General features: G+C 63.0%; 2 protein-coding genes across 9 annotated transcripts in view; both read right to left on the reverse strand.

The window, feature by feature from the left end:
* Positions 1-3,682, reverse strand: part of LOC140000122 (protein YIF1B-like) — a 159,383-nt gene extending 155,701 nt beyond the window's left edge. For 3 of the 8 annotated variants that reach the window (XM_072029867.1, XM_072029866.1, XM_072029865.1), the window contains exons 1-2: positions 3,142-3,682; positions 2,816-3,084 (exon numbers count right to left, since the gene is read on the reverse strand). In XM_072029867.1, the coding sequence (XP_071885968.1) occupies positions 2,816-3,084; positions 3,142-3,172 (300 nt within the window). In that variant the 5' untranslated portion in view covers positions 3,173-3,682. Of the gene's footprint in view, positions 1-972; positions 1,089-2,815; positions 3,085-3,141 lie in introns of those variants that run through there. The other 5 variants (XM_072029871.1, XR_011805410.1, XM_072029870.1 and 2 more) reach the window with 5 other exon arrangements.
* Positions 3,683-6,493: 2,811 nt separating this feature from the next.
* The window catches only part of LOC113840551 (latent-transforming growth factor beta-binding protein 4-like), a 56,376-nt gene continuing 43,015 nt past the window's right edge, over positions 6,494-19,854 (reverse strand). Inside the window, 11 exon segments of the mRNA XM_072029885.1 lie at positions 6,494-6,896; positions 11,975-12,118; positions 12,210-12,584; positions 13,297-13,449; positions 14,521-14,670; positions 16,093-16,221; positions 16,706-16,771; positions 18,087-18,264; positions 18,267-18,409; positions 18,489-18,617; positions 19,567-19,698. Coding sequence (XP_071885986.1) covers positions 6,754-6,896; positions 11,975-12,118; positions 12,210-12,584; positions 13,297-13,449; positions 14,521-14,670; positions 16,093-16,221; positions 16,706-16,771; positions 18,087-18,264; positions 18,267-18,409; positions 18,489-18,617; positions 19,567-19,698 — 1,742 coding nt within the window. The 3' untranslated portion in view covers positions 6,494-6,753.

Genomic DNA, 19,854 nt, shown 5'->3' on the forward strand with positions numbered 1-19,854 from the left:
ACTCGGTGCCATGACGCTGAGCTAACTTGGAGGCCACCAAGGACCCTGAGAAGTTCCCTGTGTTCCCCTGAGAAGGCAACTTCCTTGTGAGGGGAACAGAGGGCCCTATTTGTTAGCCTGACCCTACCCGTAGGGAAGTCTGCTGCCTCCCTGGGGCTAGGGTCATGGACGTTGCCAGAAAGCTTCCCAACCTGGTTTTCCCCTCTGATTACTATCGTCTTTTGATAGTCCAGGCCGGCAGTGATAATACTGAAGATAGAAGCCTGAAGACTATCAAGCGGGACTTTAGGGGACTGGGACGGGTAGTGGATGGAGTGGGAGTTCAGGTGGTGTTTTTGTCCACCCCTACAGTGGCAGGGAGGGGTACAGAGAGGACTCACGACTCACTGGGATCCAGCAACTGCGACTCCTTCTTGCTGTCCTCTGTCAAACCTCTGTTCTCTACCACTAAGCTGTCCTCTGCTGGTCTCCTGTCCTCTGCCAGGCTGCTGTCCTCTACCGGGCTGCTGCCCTTTGACAGCAAGCTGTCCTCTGCTGGGCTTCTGTCCTCTGCCGGCAAAATGTCCTCTACCGGGGTGCTGTCCTCTGCCAGCAAGCTGTCCTCTGCTGGCCGGTTGCTGCCCTCAGAAGACCAGGTCTCCTGCCAGGCCAGCCTGGGCTGCCTGGGGGGCATGCCTCCCTCCTCATCAGATTCAGAAGGAGCCTCTGGAGTGGGAGAGTTCTCAAATAGAAAACGGAGGCTCCTTCGGGCAGGCGTGGGCTATGCTCGGGGACTCCTCGAAGGCCCAGTGCTCCTGCCCTGTCCGTCACTGCCGTGCACCGACGCTGAGGGTCCGAGCCACAGCTGCAGTCATATAAGGCGGACCCCTGGGGTGTCACCAAGGGAGGTCACCAAGGGTCCCATGTGACACGTGCCTGGGCTGGATGGGCCCCACCGGGCGCTGTAAGTTCGTGGGCGACACCAAGCTGGGCAAGGGGATCTGGACAGGCTGGATCAACGGGCCGCATCCAGCTGCGTGGCATTCAAGGCCAAATGCTGGGTTCCACACTTGGAATCATACAATATCCTGAGTTGGAAGGGGGCAGACCTGAAGGGATGAAAGACACGGTCTCCCGATGCCTCTTGAGCAGAAGGCCTTTATTGCCATTTTTCTCTGCTACATATACTTTCCCCGTAACCACATGCGCTGTCCACGCGCCCGAATCAGTCATACAATTCATTAGAGACCCTCAGCCACGCGCCTCAAGCCAGCCAGCAATTGACCACTGCGCAAAGCTCATCTTTAATGCTGTAGCCAAGTTAATTTATCTCCACCTTGTTCAAGTTTTTGTTACTAATGCCTAGTAAAAAAAGGGGCTTTAGGGCTTCGGGGCGACTACTTAAAGGATCAGGGGCACAGGTTGTGTTTGCCTCTGTCCTTCCGATAGGGGGGATCGATGCTGACTGTTGCAGGAAGCACGGCCGAAAGCACGACAGACACCAGTAGAGTCAGATCATGCTCCATTTTATTGCCCGAATAGCCTAACTTTTATAGAGAACTTAACAGGGGTGGACAGTGTTTCACACAAGGTTATTGGTCAAAAGCACTCAGACAAACAACTGCAAGAAAACAACCCCACTTGCAAGAAAACAACCTCCTTGTGATTAGCAGTCACATAGACCTTGTCCTTGAAGCCAGCTACTGGTAACAATATTTTTCTGAGTTCCTCAATTGGGCGATGTGGGAACACTGTCATGGGAACTTCTCATAGTTGCCCTGGTAGCTTGGTTTGCTCAGCTACAGCAAGCCATGGGATTTTTGCTGTTTCAAGAAATCCCTCAACAGCTGACAAGCAGACTCATCACATTAACACGTAGCTTCGGGACTGGTGCAACTGGTAGAACTTTGGGCTTGCTGATCATGGGAGGGTCTATGTGACACTGGCCTGCTACCACCAGATGAGATGCGCCTCCCTGTAGTGGTTTTACCTGGCAAGGTTTTGGTAGCACGGGGCCATAGGAGTGGCTTTTGTGAGAAGGATCTGGAAGCTGCCCCATGTTTGCTAAGGGCCCCTCTGCTGACCAGAGCTGAGCCAATAAGTCACAGAATCACAGAATTTCTAGGTTGGAAGAGACCTCAAGATCATCGAGTCCAACCTCTGACCTAACGCCAACAGTCCCCACTAAACCATATCCCTAAGCTCTACATCTAAACGTCTTTTAAAGACTTCCAGGGATGGTGACTCCACCACTTCCCTGGGCAGCCTGTTCCAGTGTCTAACAACCCTTTCGGTAAAGAAGTTCTTCCTAAGATCCAACCTAAAACTCCCCTGGCGCAACTTTAGCCCATTCCTCCTCATCCTGTCATCAGGCACGTGGGAGAACAGGCCAACCCCCACCTCACTACAGCCTCCTTTAAGGTATCTGTAGAGAGCGATAAGGTCGCCCCTGAGCCTCCTCTTCTCCAGGCTGAACAAGCCCAGCTCCCTCAGCCGCTCCTCGTAGGACTTGTTCTCCAGGCCCCTCACCAGCTTCGTCGCCCTTCTCTGGACCTGCTCAAGCACCTCCATGTCCTTCTTGTAGCGAGGGGCCCAAAACTGAACACAGTACTCGAGGTGCGGCCTCACCAGAGCCGAGTACAGCCCCCCGTAGCCACCCATAGCCCCCCGTAGCCCCCAATAGCCCCCCATAGCACCCTAGAGCCCCCTATAGCCCCCCTAGCCCCATATAGCCCCCTGTAGCCCCCCGCAGCCCCCTATAGCCCCCCACAGCCCCCCGCCGCCCCCCCCCACCCCCCCCAATTCTCCCCCCACCCCCCCTTATCCCGCTCCTCACGTTCCGGTCCACGATGTCCCGGCCCTGGCTGGCCAAGCTGCTGCCGTAGGCGGCGGCCAGGCTGGACACGGGCTCGGCCAGGAAGGCGGCGGCGGGGGGGGGCAGGCGGGATGCGGAGGACGCCGGGGGGGCCGCCGGGGGGGCCCCGTAGGCCCGGGCCGGGCCGTGGGGGGGGGAGGGGGGGGCGGCCCCGCCGCTGGTGTCGTCGAAGAGCGGCCGCGGCTCCGCCATCCGCGGAGGGGCCGGGCCCGGGCCGCGGCGCTTGGGGGCTGCGGGGAGAGGAGAGGGGGGGTCGGGGGAGGGGGGGGGCGCCGGGGGGTCCGCACCGAGCCCCGCCGCCGCTCCCGGGGGCTCCATGGCGCTTCCGCTTCCGGTCACGTGAGGAGCGCGGGAGGAAGCTGTTGGCGGAGCGGCGGGGCGGGGCCGGAAGTGGCGGTTGCCATGGGGACGGGCGCGCGGGGCCGTGACGTCAGCAAGGGTGTGATGTCAGCAAGGCCACCGTGCCACCAAGGTGATGACGTCACCAAGGCCACCACGTCACCAAAGCCATGATGGCAACCAAAGCCATGACGTCACCAAGGCCACCATGTCCCCAGGGCCACCACGTCCCCATAGCCCCCATGGCCCCATAGCCCCCACGGCCCCATATCCACCATGTCCCCAGCGCCATCTTATCCCCAAGGCCACCACGTCCCCAAGGCCGCACGGTGGCCGTGGTGGCCCTAGGGCTGTCCCTGAGGTGTCGTGGCCATTTCCTGGCCACGGCGGCCATCTTGTCCCCAAGGCCACCACGTCCCCAGGGCTACCACTTCCCCAAGACCACCATGTCCCCAGATCCACCACATCCCTGTTGCCACCACATCTCCGTGGCCACCACATCCCCAAGGCCACACGGTGGCCGTGGTGGCCCTATGGCTGTCCCTGAGGTGTCGTGGCCATTTCCTGGCCACGGCGGCCATCTTGTCCCCAAGGCCACCATGTCCCCATGGCCACCACATCCCCATGGCCACCATGTCTCCGTGGCCACCATGTCCCCAGGATGACCATGTCCCCATATCCACCATGTCCCCATGGCCACCACGTCCCCAAGGCCACACGGTGGCCCAGGGGGGGCTGCTGCTGCTGGGCACCCTGGGGCTCTGGGTGCTGGAGGGGGGGGCGCGGACCCTCGGGACCCCCCCCGGGACCCTCAACGCCTCCAGGACCCCGCGGTGGGACCTGGCCTCCGCCTTCTTCTTCTCCACCACCCTGCTCACCACTGTGGGTAAGGAGCCCCCCCGCCCCCAAATCGGGACCCCCCCTCCGAATTGGGACCCTCCTAAAGAACCCCATGGGCACCAGGACCCCCCCAAGGGCATTGAGACCCCCGGGACCCCCATGAACCCCAGGACCCCCATGAGCACCAATTCCCCCAGGACGCCTCTGAGCACCAGGCCCCCCCGGGACCCCCCCAAGAACACCGGGACCCCCATGAACACCAGGACCCCCGTGGGCACCAGGACCCTCCATGGCCCCCCATAGGCACCGAGCCCCCTGAGAACCTCAGGACCCCCATGGGTTTTGGGACCCCCTTTAGCACTGGGACCCCCAGGCCCCCCCCCAGCCCCACCAGGACCCCCCCAGCCCACAGAGCCCCCCAGTTCGCCCAGGACCCCCATCACCACCAAGCCCCCAACCTCCCCCCACCACCCCCAGGGGTCCCCCCTCCCCTTTCACTTACCGGGGGGGGTCCCCCCCCTAAATTTTCCCCCCCCCCCCAGGCTACGGCCCCGTGGCCCCCCTGTCCCCGGGGGGCAAAGCCTTCTGCTTGGCCTACGCGGCGCTGGGCGTCCCCTTCACGGTGTTGACGTTGGCGGTGGTGGCCCGGTGGCTTTCGGTGCCGGTCACCCGGTGGCCCCGGCGCTACCTGAGGACGCGGTGGGGTTGGAGCCCCCGGGGGGCCGCCGGGCTCCATTTGGGGCTGCTGGCGGGGGCGGTGGCGGGGGGCTTCGTGCTGCTGCCTGCCGCCGCCCTGTGGGCCCTGGGGGGCTCCGGGAGCTTCTTGGACGCCGTCTTCTTCTGCGGCATGGCCGTCACCACCGTGGGGCTGGGGGACGCGGCGGGGGCACCGGAGGGGCAGCCCCCGCGCCACCTCTACCGGGTGGCCTTGGCCGGTGAGCGGGGGCGGGGGGTTAGAGGGGGGTGTTGGGGTGGGGGGCGTTGGGGTTTGGGGATCTGGGGTTGGGGTTATGTGGGGGTTGGGGCTATGTGGTTGGGGTCTTCTTGGTGGGGGGGGTCTTCATTGGGGTGGGGTCTTTATGGTGGTGGGGTCTTCATGGTTGGGGTCTTCATGGTTGGTGTCTCCATGGTTGGGGTTTAGGTGGTTGGGGTCCTCATGGTTGGGGTCTTCATGGTGGTTGGATCTTCGTGGTTGGGGGTCTTCATGGTTGGGTTCTCCATGGTGGTTGGGGTCTTCATGGTTGGGGTCTTTATGGTTGGGGTCTTCATGGTTGGGGTCTTCATGGTTGGGGTCTCCATGGTTGGGGTTTAGATGGTTGGGGTCTTCATGGTTGGGATCTTCGTGGTTGGGGTCTTCGTGGTTGGGGTCTCCATTGGGGTGGTGTCTTTATGGTGGTTGGGTCTCCATGGTTGGGGTCTCCATGGTGGTTGGGTCTCCACTGGGGCGCGGTCTCCATTGGGGTGGGGCCTTCATGGTTGGGGTCTTCGTGGTTGGGGTCTTCGTGGTTGGGGGACTTCATGGTTGGGGTCTCTATGGTGGTTGGGTTCTCCATGGTTGGGGTCTCCGTGGTTGGGGTCTCCATTGGGGTGGGGTCTTTCTGGTGGTGTCTTTATGGTGGTTGGGGTCTTCATGGTTGGGGTCTCCATGGTGGTTGGGTCTCCATTGGGGTGGGGTCTTCATGGTGGCGGGGTCTTCATGGATGGGGTCACCATGGCGGATTGGGTCTTCATTGGGGGGGGGTCTCCATGGGGATCTCTCCATGGGGTGGGGGTCTCCACGGGGGGGTGGGGGTCTCTGACCGCTGTGTCCCCCCCCCCCAGCCTACCTGCTGCTGGGGGTGACGGCGGCGCTGCTGCTGCTGGCGGCCTTCCAGCAGCTGCTGGAGCTGCACGGGGTCAGCGCCGCGCTGCGCCCCCCCCTGGACCCCCCCGAGGAGGACGGGGGGCTGCTGGACGAGGGGGGGCAATAAACGGGGGGCTCGAAGCGCGACGGGCTCGCTGTGGTCACTGGGGGGGGTTGGGGGTCCCAGATGCATGGGGGGGGGGGTCCCAGACACATGGGGGGGGGTCCCAGACACATGGGGGGGGTCCCAGGTCCAATAGGGGGGTTCCCGGTCCCATTGGGGGGTCACAGACCCATGGGGGGGGGGTCACAGCACCATTGGGGTGGGGATCCTGATCCCATTGGGGGGGGTCCCCAAACCCATGGAGGGGTCCCAGACACATGGGGGGCTCCCAGTCCCATTGGGGGGGGCAGACACATTGAGGGGGGGAGCAGATACATGGGGGGGGTCCCAGTCCCACTGGGGGGGGTCCCAAACCCATAGAGGGGTCCCAGTCCCAAGTAGAGGGGTCCAGACTCATGAGGGGGGGGTCCCATTTGGGGTCCCAGTCCCTGTGACACCACAGCCCCCCCCCCACCCGACCCTATTAGGATGAAAGAACTCCCCCCCCCCCAGCTCATTTTATAGAAAACCTTTATTCTGTAAAAATTGGGGGGGAAGTGAGGGGGGGCTCACATGGACGGGGGGGGAGGGAGCGGGGGGCCGGGCACCCCCATGGGCACCCCCAGGAGCCCCCCCCCCACCTCACCCCACAGCGGGCGGGGGGGGATGCCGGACGGTGCCCCCCAGTGTCTCTCCATCCCCCCCCCCCCCCAGCTCCGTTATATACAGACAATAAATACAGGGCCCCCCCCCCCGGGATGGGGAGGGGGGGGCTCAGGCCGGGGGGCGCGCGGGGACGCAGCGGGGGGGTCCCTGCGCCGGGACAGAGCCGGGGGGGCAGAGGCAGCGGAAGGAGCCGGGGGTGTTGAGGCAGCGCCCCCCCCGGCACAGGGCGGCCTCCGAGCACTCGTCGAGGTCTGCGGGGAAAAGGGGGGGGGTCAGGGGGGGTCGGGGAGGGGGATTAAGGGGGGTTGGGGGGGATTTGGGGTGGGATTGGGGTGGGATTGGGGGGTTTTGGGGGGATTGGGGGAGATTGGGGGGGGAATGGGGTGGGATTTGGGGTGGGATTGGGGGGGGTTGGGGGGGATTGGGGTGGGATTGGGATTGGGGGGGATTGGGGTGGGATTGAGGGGGATTGGGATGGGATTGGGATGGGATTGGGGTGGGATTGGGGTGGGGTGGAATTGGGATTGTGTGGGTTTTGGGGTGGGATTGAGGGGGATGGGGATGGGATTGGGGTGGGATTTGGGGGGGATTGGGATTGTGGGGGATTGGGATGGGATTGGGGTGGGATTGGGATTGGGGGGGATTGGGGTGGGATTGAGGGGGATTGGGATGGGATTGGGATGGGATTGGGGTGGGATTGGGGTGGGGTGGAATTGGGATTGTGTGGGTTTTGGGGTGGGATTGAGGGGGATGGGGATGGGATTGGGGTGGGATTTGGGGGGGATTGGGATTGTGGGGGATTGGGATGGGATTGGGGTGGGATTGGGATTGGGGGGGATTTGGGGGGGGATTGGGGTAGGATTGGGGAGGATTTGGGGGGGATTTGAGGGGGGATTGGGGTGGGATTGGGGTTGGATTGGGATTGGGTAGGATTTGGGGTGGGATTGGGGTTGGGATTGGATTTGGGGTTAGACTGGGGTGGGGAGGGGTTGCGGATGGGATTGAGGTGAGATTTGGGATGGGATTGGGGTGGGATTAGGATGGGTTTGTGTTGGGATGGGAAGGGATTTGGGGTGGGACTGAGATTGGTTGGGATTTGGGGCGGGATTGGGATTTAGTTGGGATTTGGGGTGGGATTGGGATTGGATTTGGGGTCGGACTGGGGTGGGAAGGGGTTGCAGATGGGATTGGGGGGGGTGGGGATGGGATTGGGGTGGGATTGGGATTGGGGGTATGGAATGGGCATGGGATCGGGATTTGGGGTAGGATTGGGGTAGGATTGGGGTAGGATTTGGGGTTGGATTAGGGTGGGATTGGGGGTTGGATTAAAGTGGGATTGGGGATGGGATGGGGTGGGATTTGGGCTGGGACTGGGGTTTGGGATGGGATGGGATTGGGATGGGAACAGGCTGGGATTATGCCGGGATCAGGCCGGAATCAGGCCGGAATCAGGCCGGGATTAGGCCAGGATTAGGCTGGGATCAGGCCGGGATCAGGCCGGGATTAGGCCTGGATTATGCCAGATTAGGCCGGGACTAGGCCGGGATTATGAAGGAATTAGGACGGGATCAGGCCGGGATTATTCCGGGATCAGGCCGGGATTAGGCCGGATTAGGCCGGGATTATGCCGGGACTAGGCCGGATTATGCCGGGACTAGGCCGGATTAGGCCGGATTAGGCCGGGATTATGCCGGGATTATGCCGGGATCAGGCCGGGATTATCACAGAATCACAGAATCACAGAATTTCTAGGTTGGAAGAGACCTCAAGATCATCGAGTCCAACCTCTAACCTAACTCTAACAGTCCCCACTAAACCATATCCCTAAGCTCTACATCTAAACGTCTTTTGAAGACTTCCAGGGATGGTGACTCCACCACCTCCCTGGGCAGCCTGTTCCAATGCCTCACAACCCTTTCAGTAAAGAAATTCTTCCTAACATCCAACCTAAAACTCCCCTGGCATAACTTTAGCCCATTCCCCCTCGTTCTGTCACCAGGCACATGGGAGAACAGGCCAACCCCCACCTCTCTACAGCCTCCTTTAATGTACTTATACAGAGCAATAAGGTCACCCCTGAGCCTCCTCTTCTCTAGGCTGAACAAGCCCAGCTCCTTCAGCCGCTCCTCATAGGACTTGCTCTCCAGGCCCCTCACCAGCTTCGTCGCCCTTCTTTGGACCCGCTCAAGCACCTCGATGTCCTTCTTGTAGCGAGGGGCCCAAAACTGAACACAGTACTCGAGGTGCGGCCTCACCAGAGCCGAGTACAGGGGGACGATCACCTCCCTAGCCCTGCTGGTCACACTGGTTCTGATACAAGCCAGGATGCCATTGGCCTTCTTGGCCTCCTGAGCACACTGCTGGCTCATATTCAGCCGACTGTCCACCATCACTCCCAGGTCCTTCTCTGCCTGGCAGCTCTCCAACCATTCCTCTCCCAGCCTGTAGCTCTGCTTGAGGTTATTGCGCCCCAGGTGCAGGACCCGGCACTTGGCCTTGTTGAACTTCATACAGTTGACCTCAGCCCATCGGTGCAGCCTATCCAGATCCTCCTGCAGAGCCTTCCTACCCTCGAGCAGATCGACACACGCACCTAGCTTGGTGTCATCTGCAAACTTACTGAGGGTGCACTCAATGCCGTCATCCAGATCATTGATGAAGATGTTAAAGAGGACCGGCCCCAGCACCGAGCCCTGGGGACGCCACTAGTGACTGGCCTCCAACTGGACTTGGCTCCATTCACCACAACTCTTTGGGCCCGGCTATCCAGCCAGTTTCTCACCCAACGAAGCGTGCGCCAGTCCAAGCCAAGAGCAGCCAGTTTCTTGAGGAGAATGCTGTGGGAGACGGTGTCAAAAGCCTTGCTGAAGTCAAGGTAGACCACATCCACAGCCTTTCCCTCATCCACCCAGCGCGTCACTTTGTCGTAGAAGGAGATCAGGTTCGTCAAGCAGGACCTGCCTTCCATAAACCCATGCTGGCTGGGCCTGATCGCCTGCTTGCCCTGCAAGTGCCGCATGATGACTCCCAAGAGGATCTGCTCCATGAGCTTCCCTGGTACTGAGGTCAAACTGACCGGCCTGTAGTTCCCCGGGTCTGCCCTCCGGCCCTTCTTGTAGATGGGCGTCACATTTGCTAGTCGCCAGTCAGCTGGGACCTCCCCCGATAGCCAGGACTGCTGATAAATGATGGATAGGGGCTTGGCCAGCTCCTCTGCCAGTTCTCTCAGTACCCTTGGGTGGATCCCATCCGGCCCCATCGATTTGTGGACATCCAAGTGCCGTAGCAGGTCACCAACCAGTTCTTCGTGGATGGTGAGGGCCACATCCTGCTCCCCGTCCCCTTCCACCAGTTCTGGGTACTGGGTATCCAGAGAGCAACCGGTATTGCCGCTAAAGACTGAGGCAAAGAAGGCATTAAGCACCTCCGCCTTTTCCTCATCTCTTGTAACTAAGTTTCCCCCCGCATCCAGTAAAGGATGGAGATTCTCCCTAGTCCTCCTTTTTGTGTTGATGTATTTATAAAAGCGTTTTTTGTTATCTTTAACAGCAGTAGCCAGATTGAGCTCCAGATGAGCTTTGGCCTTCCTAATCTTGTCCCTGCACAGCCTCGCTACATCCTTATAGTCCTCCTTAGTGGCCTGCCCAATTTTCCAAAGAGTATAAACCCTCTTTTTCCTCCTAAGCTCAAGCCACAATTCTCTGTTGAGCCAGGCTGGTCTTCTTCCCCGCTGGCTCATCTTTGGGCACATGGGGACAGACCGCTCCTGCGCCATTAGGATTTGCCTCTTAAAGAGCACCCAGCCTTCCTGGACCCCTCTGCCCTTCAGAACCGCCTCCCATGGGACTCCACCAACTAGTGTCCTGAGCAGCCCAAAGTCAGCCCTCCGAAAGTCCAATACAGTGGTTTTACTGGTTCCCTTCCTGGCCTCGCCAAGAATAGTGAACTCCACCATTTCGTGGTCACTCTGCCCAAGACTGTTCCCGACAATCACATCCTCCACCAGACCTTCTCTGTTTGTGAAGAGAAGGTCTAGCAGGGCACCACCCCTGGTAGGTTCACTAATCAGCTGCGTCAGGAAGCTATCTTCCACTTTCTCCAGAAACCTCCTAGACTGCTTCCTCTGGGCTGTGTTGTGCTTCCAGGATATGTCAGGGAAGTTGAAGTCCCCCACGAGTACAAGCGCCGACGAATTCGCAACTTCTGTCAGCTGCCTGTAGAACTCCTCATCCGTCTCCTCATCCTGGTTCGGCGGTCTATAGCAGACCCCGACCAGGACACTAGCCTTGTTGTCCCTGCCGATCCTAACCCAAAGGGACTCGATCTTGTCATTCCTAGCCTCGAGTTCTACAACATCGAAAGACTCTCTAATATAGAGAGCCACACCGCCACCCCTTCTGTGCTGCCTGTCCCTTCTGAAGAGCCTATAGCCAGGCATCGCAGCACTCCAGTCATGAGACTGGTCCCACCACGTCCCCGTGATGGCAACCAAGTCGTAGCCTGCCCGCTGCACGATGGCTTCCAGCTCCTCCTGTTTGTTACCCATGCTGCGTGCATTGGTGTAGATGCACTTCAGCTGGGCCTTTACCTTATCCTCCGGCCTTGCCATTGCTCCCCCTGGCACAGCCCTAACAGTCCTTGCTTCAACCCCATCCCCCTTCTTACCTAGTTTAAAGCCCTATCAATGAGCCCCGCCAGCTCCTGGCCCAGGATCCTTTTTCCCCTAGAGGATAGGGACCCGTCTACGGCCATCAGACCAGGTGCTGAGTAAACTGCTCCATGGTCGAAAAACCCAAGATTTCTGCGTAGGCACCAGCCCCGGAGCCACGTGTTTAACAGGTGGGCTTTCCTTGTCCTCTCCGTACCCCTCCCTGTCAACGTAGGGATGGACGAAAATACTACCTGCACTCCTGCTCCGTCCACTAACCGTGCCAGCCCCCTAAAGTCTCTTTTGATAGCCTTCAGGCTTCTGTCATCAATGTCATCACTACCTGCCTGGACTATCACAAGAGGATAATAGTCTGAGGGGCGTACCAGGTTGGGGAGCTTCCTGGCAACGTCCCTGACCCTGGCCCCAGGGAGGCAGCAGACTTGACCCAGGGAGGCAGCAGACTTATGCCGGGACTAGGCCGGATTAGGCCGGATTAGGCCGGGACTAGGCCGGATTAGGCCGCATTATGCCGGGATTATGCCGGGACTAGGCCGGATTAGGCCGGATTAGGCCGGGATTATGCCGGAATCAGGCCGGGATTATGCCGGGACTAGGCCGGGACTAGGCCGGATTAGGCCGGATTAGGCCGGATTAGGCCGGGATTAGGCCGTGTCTCACCCACGCAGGCCACGCGTGCCGCGTCCAGCCGGTAGCCGGGGTCGCAGGCGCAGGTGAAGCCCTGGGGCACCCGCACGCAGTGCCCATGCTCGCAGCCGCTCAGCACCCCGCACAGCTCCGGCGGCAGCGCCTCGTCCCGGGGGTCTGCGGGGGGGGGTCCCCGTCAGCCCCCTCCCCATAAAAAAAACAAAATCCCCCCCCAAAACCCCTCAATCCCGCCCCCCCCCAAACTCACCATCCTCGCTGGCTCGCCCCGGCCGCTCGGCCACACCATGGGGCTGGAAGAGCCACGGGGGGGGGTCCTGGGGGGCGCTGGGGGGGCTGCGGGGCCGGGAGGAGCGGGGGGGGCCCCGGCGGGACCCCTCGAAATCCTCCAAGTCCTCGTAGCGGGGGGGGGCGGCGTAAAGGGCGTCCCCGCGGGGGTCGTAGCCCCCCCCCAGCCCATAGGGGTCGTAGTCGGCGCGCAGCCCCGGGGGGGGCAGGCGGGGGCCCGGACCCCCAAAGGGGAGGGGGCCGTAGGGCAGCCCGTAGTGGGGGGGGCCGTATTCGTAGGGGGGGCCCAGCCCCGGGCCGGGGGGGCGCAGGACGTTGCAGAGGAACTCGAAGTCATCTGGGGGGGGGGGGGGGGGGGGAGAAAAAAAAATGGGGGGGGGGGCAGGTTGTGGGGTGGGGTCCTAAAAATTGGGGATGCTAAGGGGGGGGGTGTAAAGAGGTGGGGGGGGCACTGTTATATGGGGGGTGCCCAAGGGGTCTCCATTAGGGGGGGGGCGTTGTGGGGTGGTGGGAGGGTTTCCCATTATTGGGGGGGGCAAATAGGTCCCTGTTATGGGGGGGGTCCAAGGGGTCCCAATCATGGGGGGGGTGTCTAAGGGGGACCCACTCTGGGGGGTGCCCATGGGGTCCCCATTATGGGGGTCTGGGGGGGGTCCCTATTGCTGGGGTAGGAGGGGGGCAGGGTGGGGGTCCCCCTGTGTGGGGTCTTGGGGACATGGGGACATGGGGACATGGGTATAGGGGATGGGGGGGTCGTGGGCATGGGAGGGGGCATGGGGACGTGGGCATGGGGGGGGGGACAGGGACATGGGGGGACATGGGGACACAGGGATGTGAGGCTATAGGGCCTTAGGGACATGGGGACATGGGGACAAGGGGACAAGGGGCCGTAGGGGACAGGGGTGCATGGCAACATGAGGCTATGGGGCCACGTGGCTGTGGGGTCATAGGGACGTGGGGACATGGGGACACGGGGACATGGGGACGTAGGGGACACGGGGACATGGGGATGTGGGGACACGGGGCCATCGGGGACACGGCGGTGGCACCTGAGTGTCGCGCGGGGCACAGGGCGCAGTCCATGCCCCAGGCCTCGCCGTAGAGGCAGCAGCACTCGGTGTAGGTCGCCTGCCGGTCCAGCCGCGGGCGCCCGCACACCAGGTCGGGGCCGACCTCCTGCCAGCACACGGCCGGGTCCTCCTCTGGGGACGGGGGGACACGGGGACACGGTGACGGGGGGCGTGGGGAGGCGGGGAGGCGGCGGGGGATATGGGGACATGGGGATGTGGGGCGTGGGGCATGGGGATATGGGACACAGGGACATGGGGACATGGTAATGTGGGGACAGGGGACATGGGGACATGGGGACAGGGGGACGTGGAGACATGGGGAGGTGGCGTGGGACGTGGGGAGGCAACGGGGGACATGGGGACACAGGGACATGGGGACATGGAGACACGGGGACATGGGGATGTGGGACATGGGGACATGGGGATGTGAGATGCGGGGACATGGGGACATGGGGAGGTGACGTGGGATGTGGGGAGACAACAGGGGACACTGGGATAAAGGGACGTGGGACATGGGGACGTGGGGTATGGGGACACGGGGACACAGGGATACAGGGACATGGGGACATGGGACATGGGGATATGGTGACGGGGGGTGTGGGGACACGGAGAGGCAGCGTGAGACGTGGGGAGGCAACGGGGGACGTGGGTATATGGGACACAGGGACATGTGGACACAGTGACATGGGGACATGGGGACACGGGGACGTGGGGATATGGGGACACGGGGACACGGGGACATGGGGACACGGGGACATGGGGACATGGGGACACGGGGACATGGGGACACAGTGAGGTGGGGACATGGGGAGGTGATGTGGGATGTGGGGAGACAATGGGGGACACTGGGATGAAGGGATGTGGGACATGGGGACATGGGGACACGGGGATATGGTGACGTGGGACAGGGGGATGTGGGACAAGGGGAGGCGACGTGGGACATGGGGACACGGGGACACGGGGATTTGGGGACATGGGGGATACAGCGCCATGGGGGTATGGGGACACAGGACGTGGGGACACGGTGACGTGGGACATCAGGATGTGGGACATGGGGACACGGGGGGGGCATCAGGGGACAGTGCCGGGACACGGGGATGGGGGGCCACGGGGACATAGGGCAGGGATATGGGGACACGTGGGGACAGGGCGACACGGGGGGGGTGACGGTGACACGGGGGGGGTGACAGGGGGTGGCCTCACCCATGGCGCGGGTGTCGTTGGTGACGCAGCGGCGCTGGGAGCCGTCCAGCACCAGGGGGGGGGCGCAGGAGCAGAAGTAGGAGCCCACCGTGTTGACGCAGCGGCCCCCGATGCACGGCTCCGCGTCCTCGTCCTGGCACTCGTCGTTATCTGGGGGGGGGGCGGTGGTGGTCGGCAAGGGGGTGGGGGGCACGGGGGGGGGGGCTGGAAGGGGGCTCGGGGGGCTGGAAGGGTGCTCGGGGGGCTGAGGGCAGGGTGCTTGGGGTGCGAGTAGGGTGCTCGGGGTGCAGACAGGGTGCAGGCAGGGTGCTGAGGGTGCAGGGAGGGTGCACTCAGGGCACAAGTTGGGTGCTCAGGGTGCAGGTATTGTGCAGGGAGGGTGCACTCAGAGCACAATTAGGGTGCTCAGGGTGCAGGTAGGGCACGCTCAGGGTGCTCAGGGTGCTGGCTGGGTGCTGGAAGGGTGTGGGCAGGGTGCTCAGGGTGTGAGCTGGGTGCAGGCAGGGTGCTCAGGGTGCAGTCAGGGTGCAAGTAGGGTGCTCAGGGTGCAGGTAGAGCGCACTCAGGGCACAAGTTGGGTGCTCAGGGTGCAAAGAGGGTGCTCAGGGTGCAGCCAGGGTGCACTCAGAGCACAATTAGGGTGCTCAGGGTGCAGGCAGGGTGCTGGCAGGGCACAAGTTGGGTGCTCAGGGTGCAAGTAGGGTGCACTCAGGGCATAAGTTGGGTGCTCAGGGTGCTGGCTGGGTGCTGGCAGGGTGCTCAGGGTGCAGGCAGGGTGCAAGTAGGGTGCTCAGGGTGCTGGCAGGGTGCTGGAAGGGTGTGGGCAGGGTGCTCTCAGGGTGTGAGCTGGGTGCAGGCAGGGTGCTCAGGGTGCTGGCGGGGTGCAAGTAGGGTGCTCAGGGTGCAGGTAGAGCGCACTCAGGGCATAAATTGGGTGCTCAGGGTGCAGACAGGGCACGCTCAGGGTGCTCAGGATGCAAGTTGGGTGCTCAGGGTGCTGGCTGGGTGCAGGCAGGGTGCTCAGGGTGCAGGTAGGGTGCTGGCAGGGCACAAGTTGGGTGCTCAGGGTGCAAAGAGGGTGCTCAGGGTGCAGCCAGGGTGCTCTTAGGGTGCTTTCTGGGTACAGGTTGTGTGCTCAGGGTGCAGGTAGGGAGCTCAGCGTGCTGGCTGGGTGCTCAGGGTGCTCTCAGGGTGCAAGTAGGGTGCAGGCAGGGTGCAAGTAGGGCGCACTCAGGGCACAATTAGGGTGCTGAGGTCAGGGTGCTGGGGGTGCTGGGGGTGCTGGGGGTGCTGGCAGGGTGCTCAGGGTGCTGAGGGCAGGGTGCTCAAGGTGCGAGTAGGGTGCTCGGGGTGCACAGGGTGCTCTTAGGGTGCAGTCAGGGTGCAAGTAGGGTGCTCTCAGGGTGCAGGCAGGGTGCTCAGGGTGCTCAGGATGCAAGTAGGGTGCTCAGGGTGCAGGCAGGGTGCACCCAGGGCACAAGTAGGGTGCTGGGGGTGCTGAGGTCAGGGTGCTGGGGGTGCTGGGGGGGTGCTGGGGGGGTGCTGGGGGTGCTGGGGGTGCTGGGTGCTCACCCACGCACTGCAGGTGCTCCTGCTCGTAGTAGTAGCCGCTGGGGCAGTAGCAGCTGAAGCCGGGGGCGGCGTTGATGCAGACCCCCCCCCGGCACAGCTGCGGCGCGAACACCCGGCACTCGTCCACATCTGGGGGGTAAGGGGGTAAGGGGGGGGGCGACGTCAGGGGGAGGGTCCTCGGAATTGGGGGGGGCACCCCCGAAACGGGGGAGCCCCTATATAGGAGGGGAACCCCAAAATAGGGGGGGTATTGCCCCAAAATAGGCGGGATGCACCCAAAAGGGGAGGGGCGTAACCCCACAAAATAGGGGGGGCATCCCCAAATTGAGGGGGCACCCTGAAAAATGGGGACATCCCCAAAATGGGAGGGGTGAGTCCCCCAAATGGGGGCCATTCCCAAATTAGGGGGGGTGAGTCCCCAAAATGGGGGGCATCCCATAAATGGGGGAGCCCCAAAACAGGGGTGGCATCCCCAAAATGGGGGGGCATCCCCAACATTGGGGAACCGCTAAATACAGGGGGGAGCCCCTGAGTAGGGGGGGGAGTCCCTAAACGGAGGGAACCCCCAAATGGGGGGGCCCCATCGCTGTGCCCCCCCCGCGGCCGCACTGACCTGCTGCTGAGCCCTGGGGCCCCGTGGTCTGGCCGGTCCCGTGGGGGCAGAGGGCTCGGTGCTCGGCTTGGGGGGGGGACAGAGGTGTCACCCCCCCTGCACCTTGGCACCATCCTGACCCCATCCCCAGCCCATCCCTGTCCCCATCCACACCCCGATCCCAATCCCATCCCATCCCAGTCCTAATCCCTGGCAATACCCACCCCAATCCCAATCCCTTTACAATCCCATCCCCATCCCCATCCCAAATCCCATCACCACCCCAAACCCATCCCAATCCCTTCCCACCCCAATCCCAGTCCCATCCTCATCCCATCCCCATCCCATCCCAGTCCCAATCCCAATCTATCTCAATCCCATCACCAACCCCATCCCAATTCCATCTCCACCCCCCCAATCCTATCCCAATCCCATCCCAATCCTAATCCTATCTCCATCCCAATCCCATCCCATCCCAGTCCCAATTGCAACTCCAATCCCATCGCCATCCCATCCCATCCCAAATCGCATCCCATCCCACTCCACTCCAATCCCAATCCCATCCCATCCCATCCCAGTCCTATCCCCATCCCTTCCCATCCCAGTCCCAATCCCCATCCCCATCCCCATCCCTGTCCCCATCCCCAATCCCAATCCCAATCCCCCATCCCCAATCCCCATCCCCATCCCCATCCCCAATCCCATCCCCAATCCCATCCCCATCCCCATCACCAATCCCATCCCCATCCCCGTCCCCATCCCCAATCCCAATCCCAATCCCCCATCCCCAATCCCCATCCCCATCCCCATCCCCATCCCCGTCCCCATCCCCATCCCCAATCCCAATCCCAATCCCCCATCCCCATCCCCATCCCCAATCCCATCCCCAATCCCATCCCCAATCCCATCCCCATCCCCAAACCCATCCCCAATCCCAATCCCAATCCCCCATCCCCAATCCCAATCCCCCATCCCCAATCCCATCCCCATCCCCATCCCCATCCCCAATCCCATCCCCAATCCCATCCCCAATCCCATCCCCATCCCCAATCCCATCCCCAATCCCATCCCCAATCCCATCCCCATCCCCATCCCCAATCCCATCCCCAATCCCATCCCCATCCCCATCCCCAATCCCATCCCCAATCCCATCCCCAATCCCATCCCCATCCCCATCCCCAATCCCATCCCCAATCCCATCCCCAATCCCATCCCCATCCCCATCCCCAATCCCATCCCCAATCCCATCCCCAATCCCATCCCCAATCCCATCCTCAATCCCCATCCCCATCCCCATCCCCAATCCCAATCCCCATCCCCAATCCCACTCCCACCCCAATCCCTTCCCACCCCACGCCATCCCCAATCCCCTCCCCCCCCCATAGCGTCCCCATGTCCCCACCGGTTCCAGGCGTGGGGCACGGCCTCGGGGGGGGGCAGCGGACCCCCCAGGCGCCCCCCACGCTGCAGCAGCACTGCTGCCGGCTGACGTTGGGCGCCAGCACCCCGCAGGCGGGGCTGAAGCACGCCGCCAAGCCCGGGGGGGCTTCCACGGCTCCGGGGGGGGCCGGAGGAGTGGGGTCGCTGGGGGGGGTCCCCCGCATGTCCCCGTCACCGGATGGAACTCGTGCCCCCCGTCGGGGCAGAGGCAGAGGAAGGAGCCGTCCACGTTCTCGCAGCGCGCCGCCCCGCACACCCCCGGCAGCGTCGCGCACTCGTCCACGTCTGGGGGGGAAACACGAAGGCGGGGGGGCTCAGTGTCACTCTGGGTGTCCCCCCCCTGCTGTCCCCGCTGTCCCCGTACCCTGGCAGTGGTGGCCGTGCCGGGCGGCCTCGTAGCCCTGGTGGCAGGCGCACTGGAAGGAGCCGGGGAGGTTGTGGCAGGCGGCGTGGGGGCCGCAGCGGGACCCCCCCTCGGCGCACTCGTCCTCGTCTGCAAGCGGGGAGGTGACGTTTTTTTGGGGGGAGGGGGCGGTGGGGACATTGGGGGGGGGGAGCGTGGAGCCGTCCCCCAAAAGCTCAGCCCCATGGGGGGGTCCCCACTGTCCCCCGATGGTCCCTGCTCTCCGTCTCCATCCTGACCCCATGGAGAAGCCCCCCTGCACCTCGACCCCATTGGCTTGTCCCCAGTGGCCCCATTGGCTTGTCCCCAATGTCCCCCATCGTTTTGTCCCCATTATCTCCCGTGGTGTTGTCCCTGATGTCCCCTGCTGCCCATCCCCATCCTGACCCCATAGAGAAGTCCCCCTGCACCTCGACCCCATTGGCTTGTCCCCAGCATCCCCGTTGTTTTTTCCATGTCCCCCATAGCTTTATCCCTATTGTGCCCCATTGGCTTGTCCCTGATGTCCCCCATGCCATGGCCCCTGCTGTCCGTCCCCCTCCTAACCCCATGGAGAAATCCCCCTGCCCCTAAACCCCATAGTGGTGTCCCCGCTGTCCCCTAGGGCAGGGTCCCCTCAGCCTCTCCGTACCCCCATCCCCATCCCCGTGCCCCAGTCCCTGTCCCCATGGCCCCATCCCCGTCCCCATGGCCCCATCCCCGTCCCCATGGCCCCGTCCCCGTCCCCATGGCCCTGTCCCCATCCCCATGGCCCCATCCCCGTTCCCATGGCCCCATCCCCATCCCCATGGCCCCATCCCCATCCCCATGGCCCCATCCCCGTCCCCATGGCCCCGTCCCCATCCCCATGGCCTCATCCCCGTCCCCATGGCCCCATCCCCATCCCCATGGCCCCGTCCCCATCCCCATGGCCTCATCCCCGTCCCCATGGCCCCATCCCCATCCCCATGGCCCCGTCCCCATCCCCATGGCCTCATCCCCGTCCCCATGGCCCCATCCCCATCCCCATGGCCCTGTCCCCGTCCCCATGGCCCCGTACCCTCACACCCCCCGCCGTCCCGGGGCCGGTAGCCGGGCTGGCAGGGGGGCACGCAGCGGTAGGATCCGGGCAGGTTCTCGCAGCGCTCGGCCCCACACAACTCGGCCCCATGCTCCTGGCACTCGTCCACATCTGCGGGGACACCGGGGGGACCCCAAGCATGGGGGGGGGACAAGGTGGGGTGGGGGATGATGGGGACCACGGCCCCGGGCAGGATGAGCCCCGTGCGCATCACAGCCCTGTGTGCGGGTTCCCATCCCTGTCCCAGTCCCCATCCTCGTCCCGTTC

Source organism: Anas platyrhynchos, chromosome 33 (assembly GCF_047663525.1).
Source record: "Anas platyrhynchos isolate ZD024472 breed Pekin duck chromosome 33, IASCAAS_PekinDuck_T2T, whole genome shotgun sequence".
Lineage (NCBI taxonomy): Eukaryota > Metazoa > Chordata > Aves > Anseriformes > Anatidae > Anas > Anas platyrhynchos.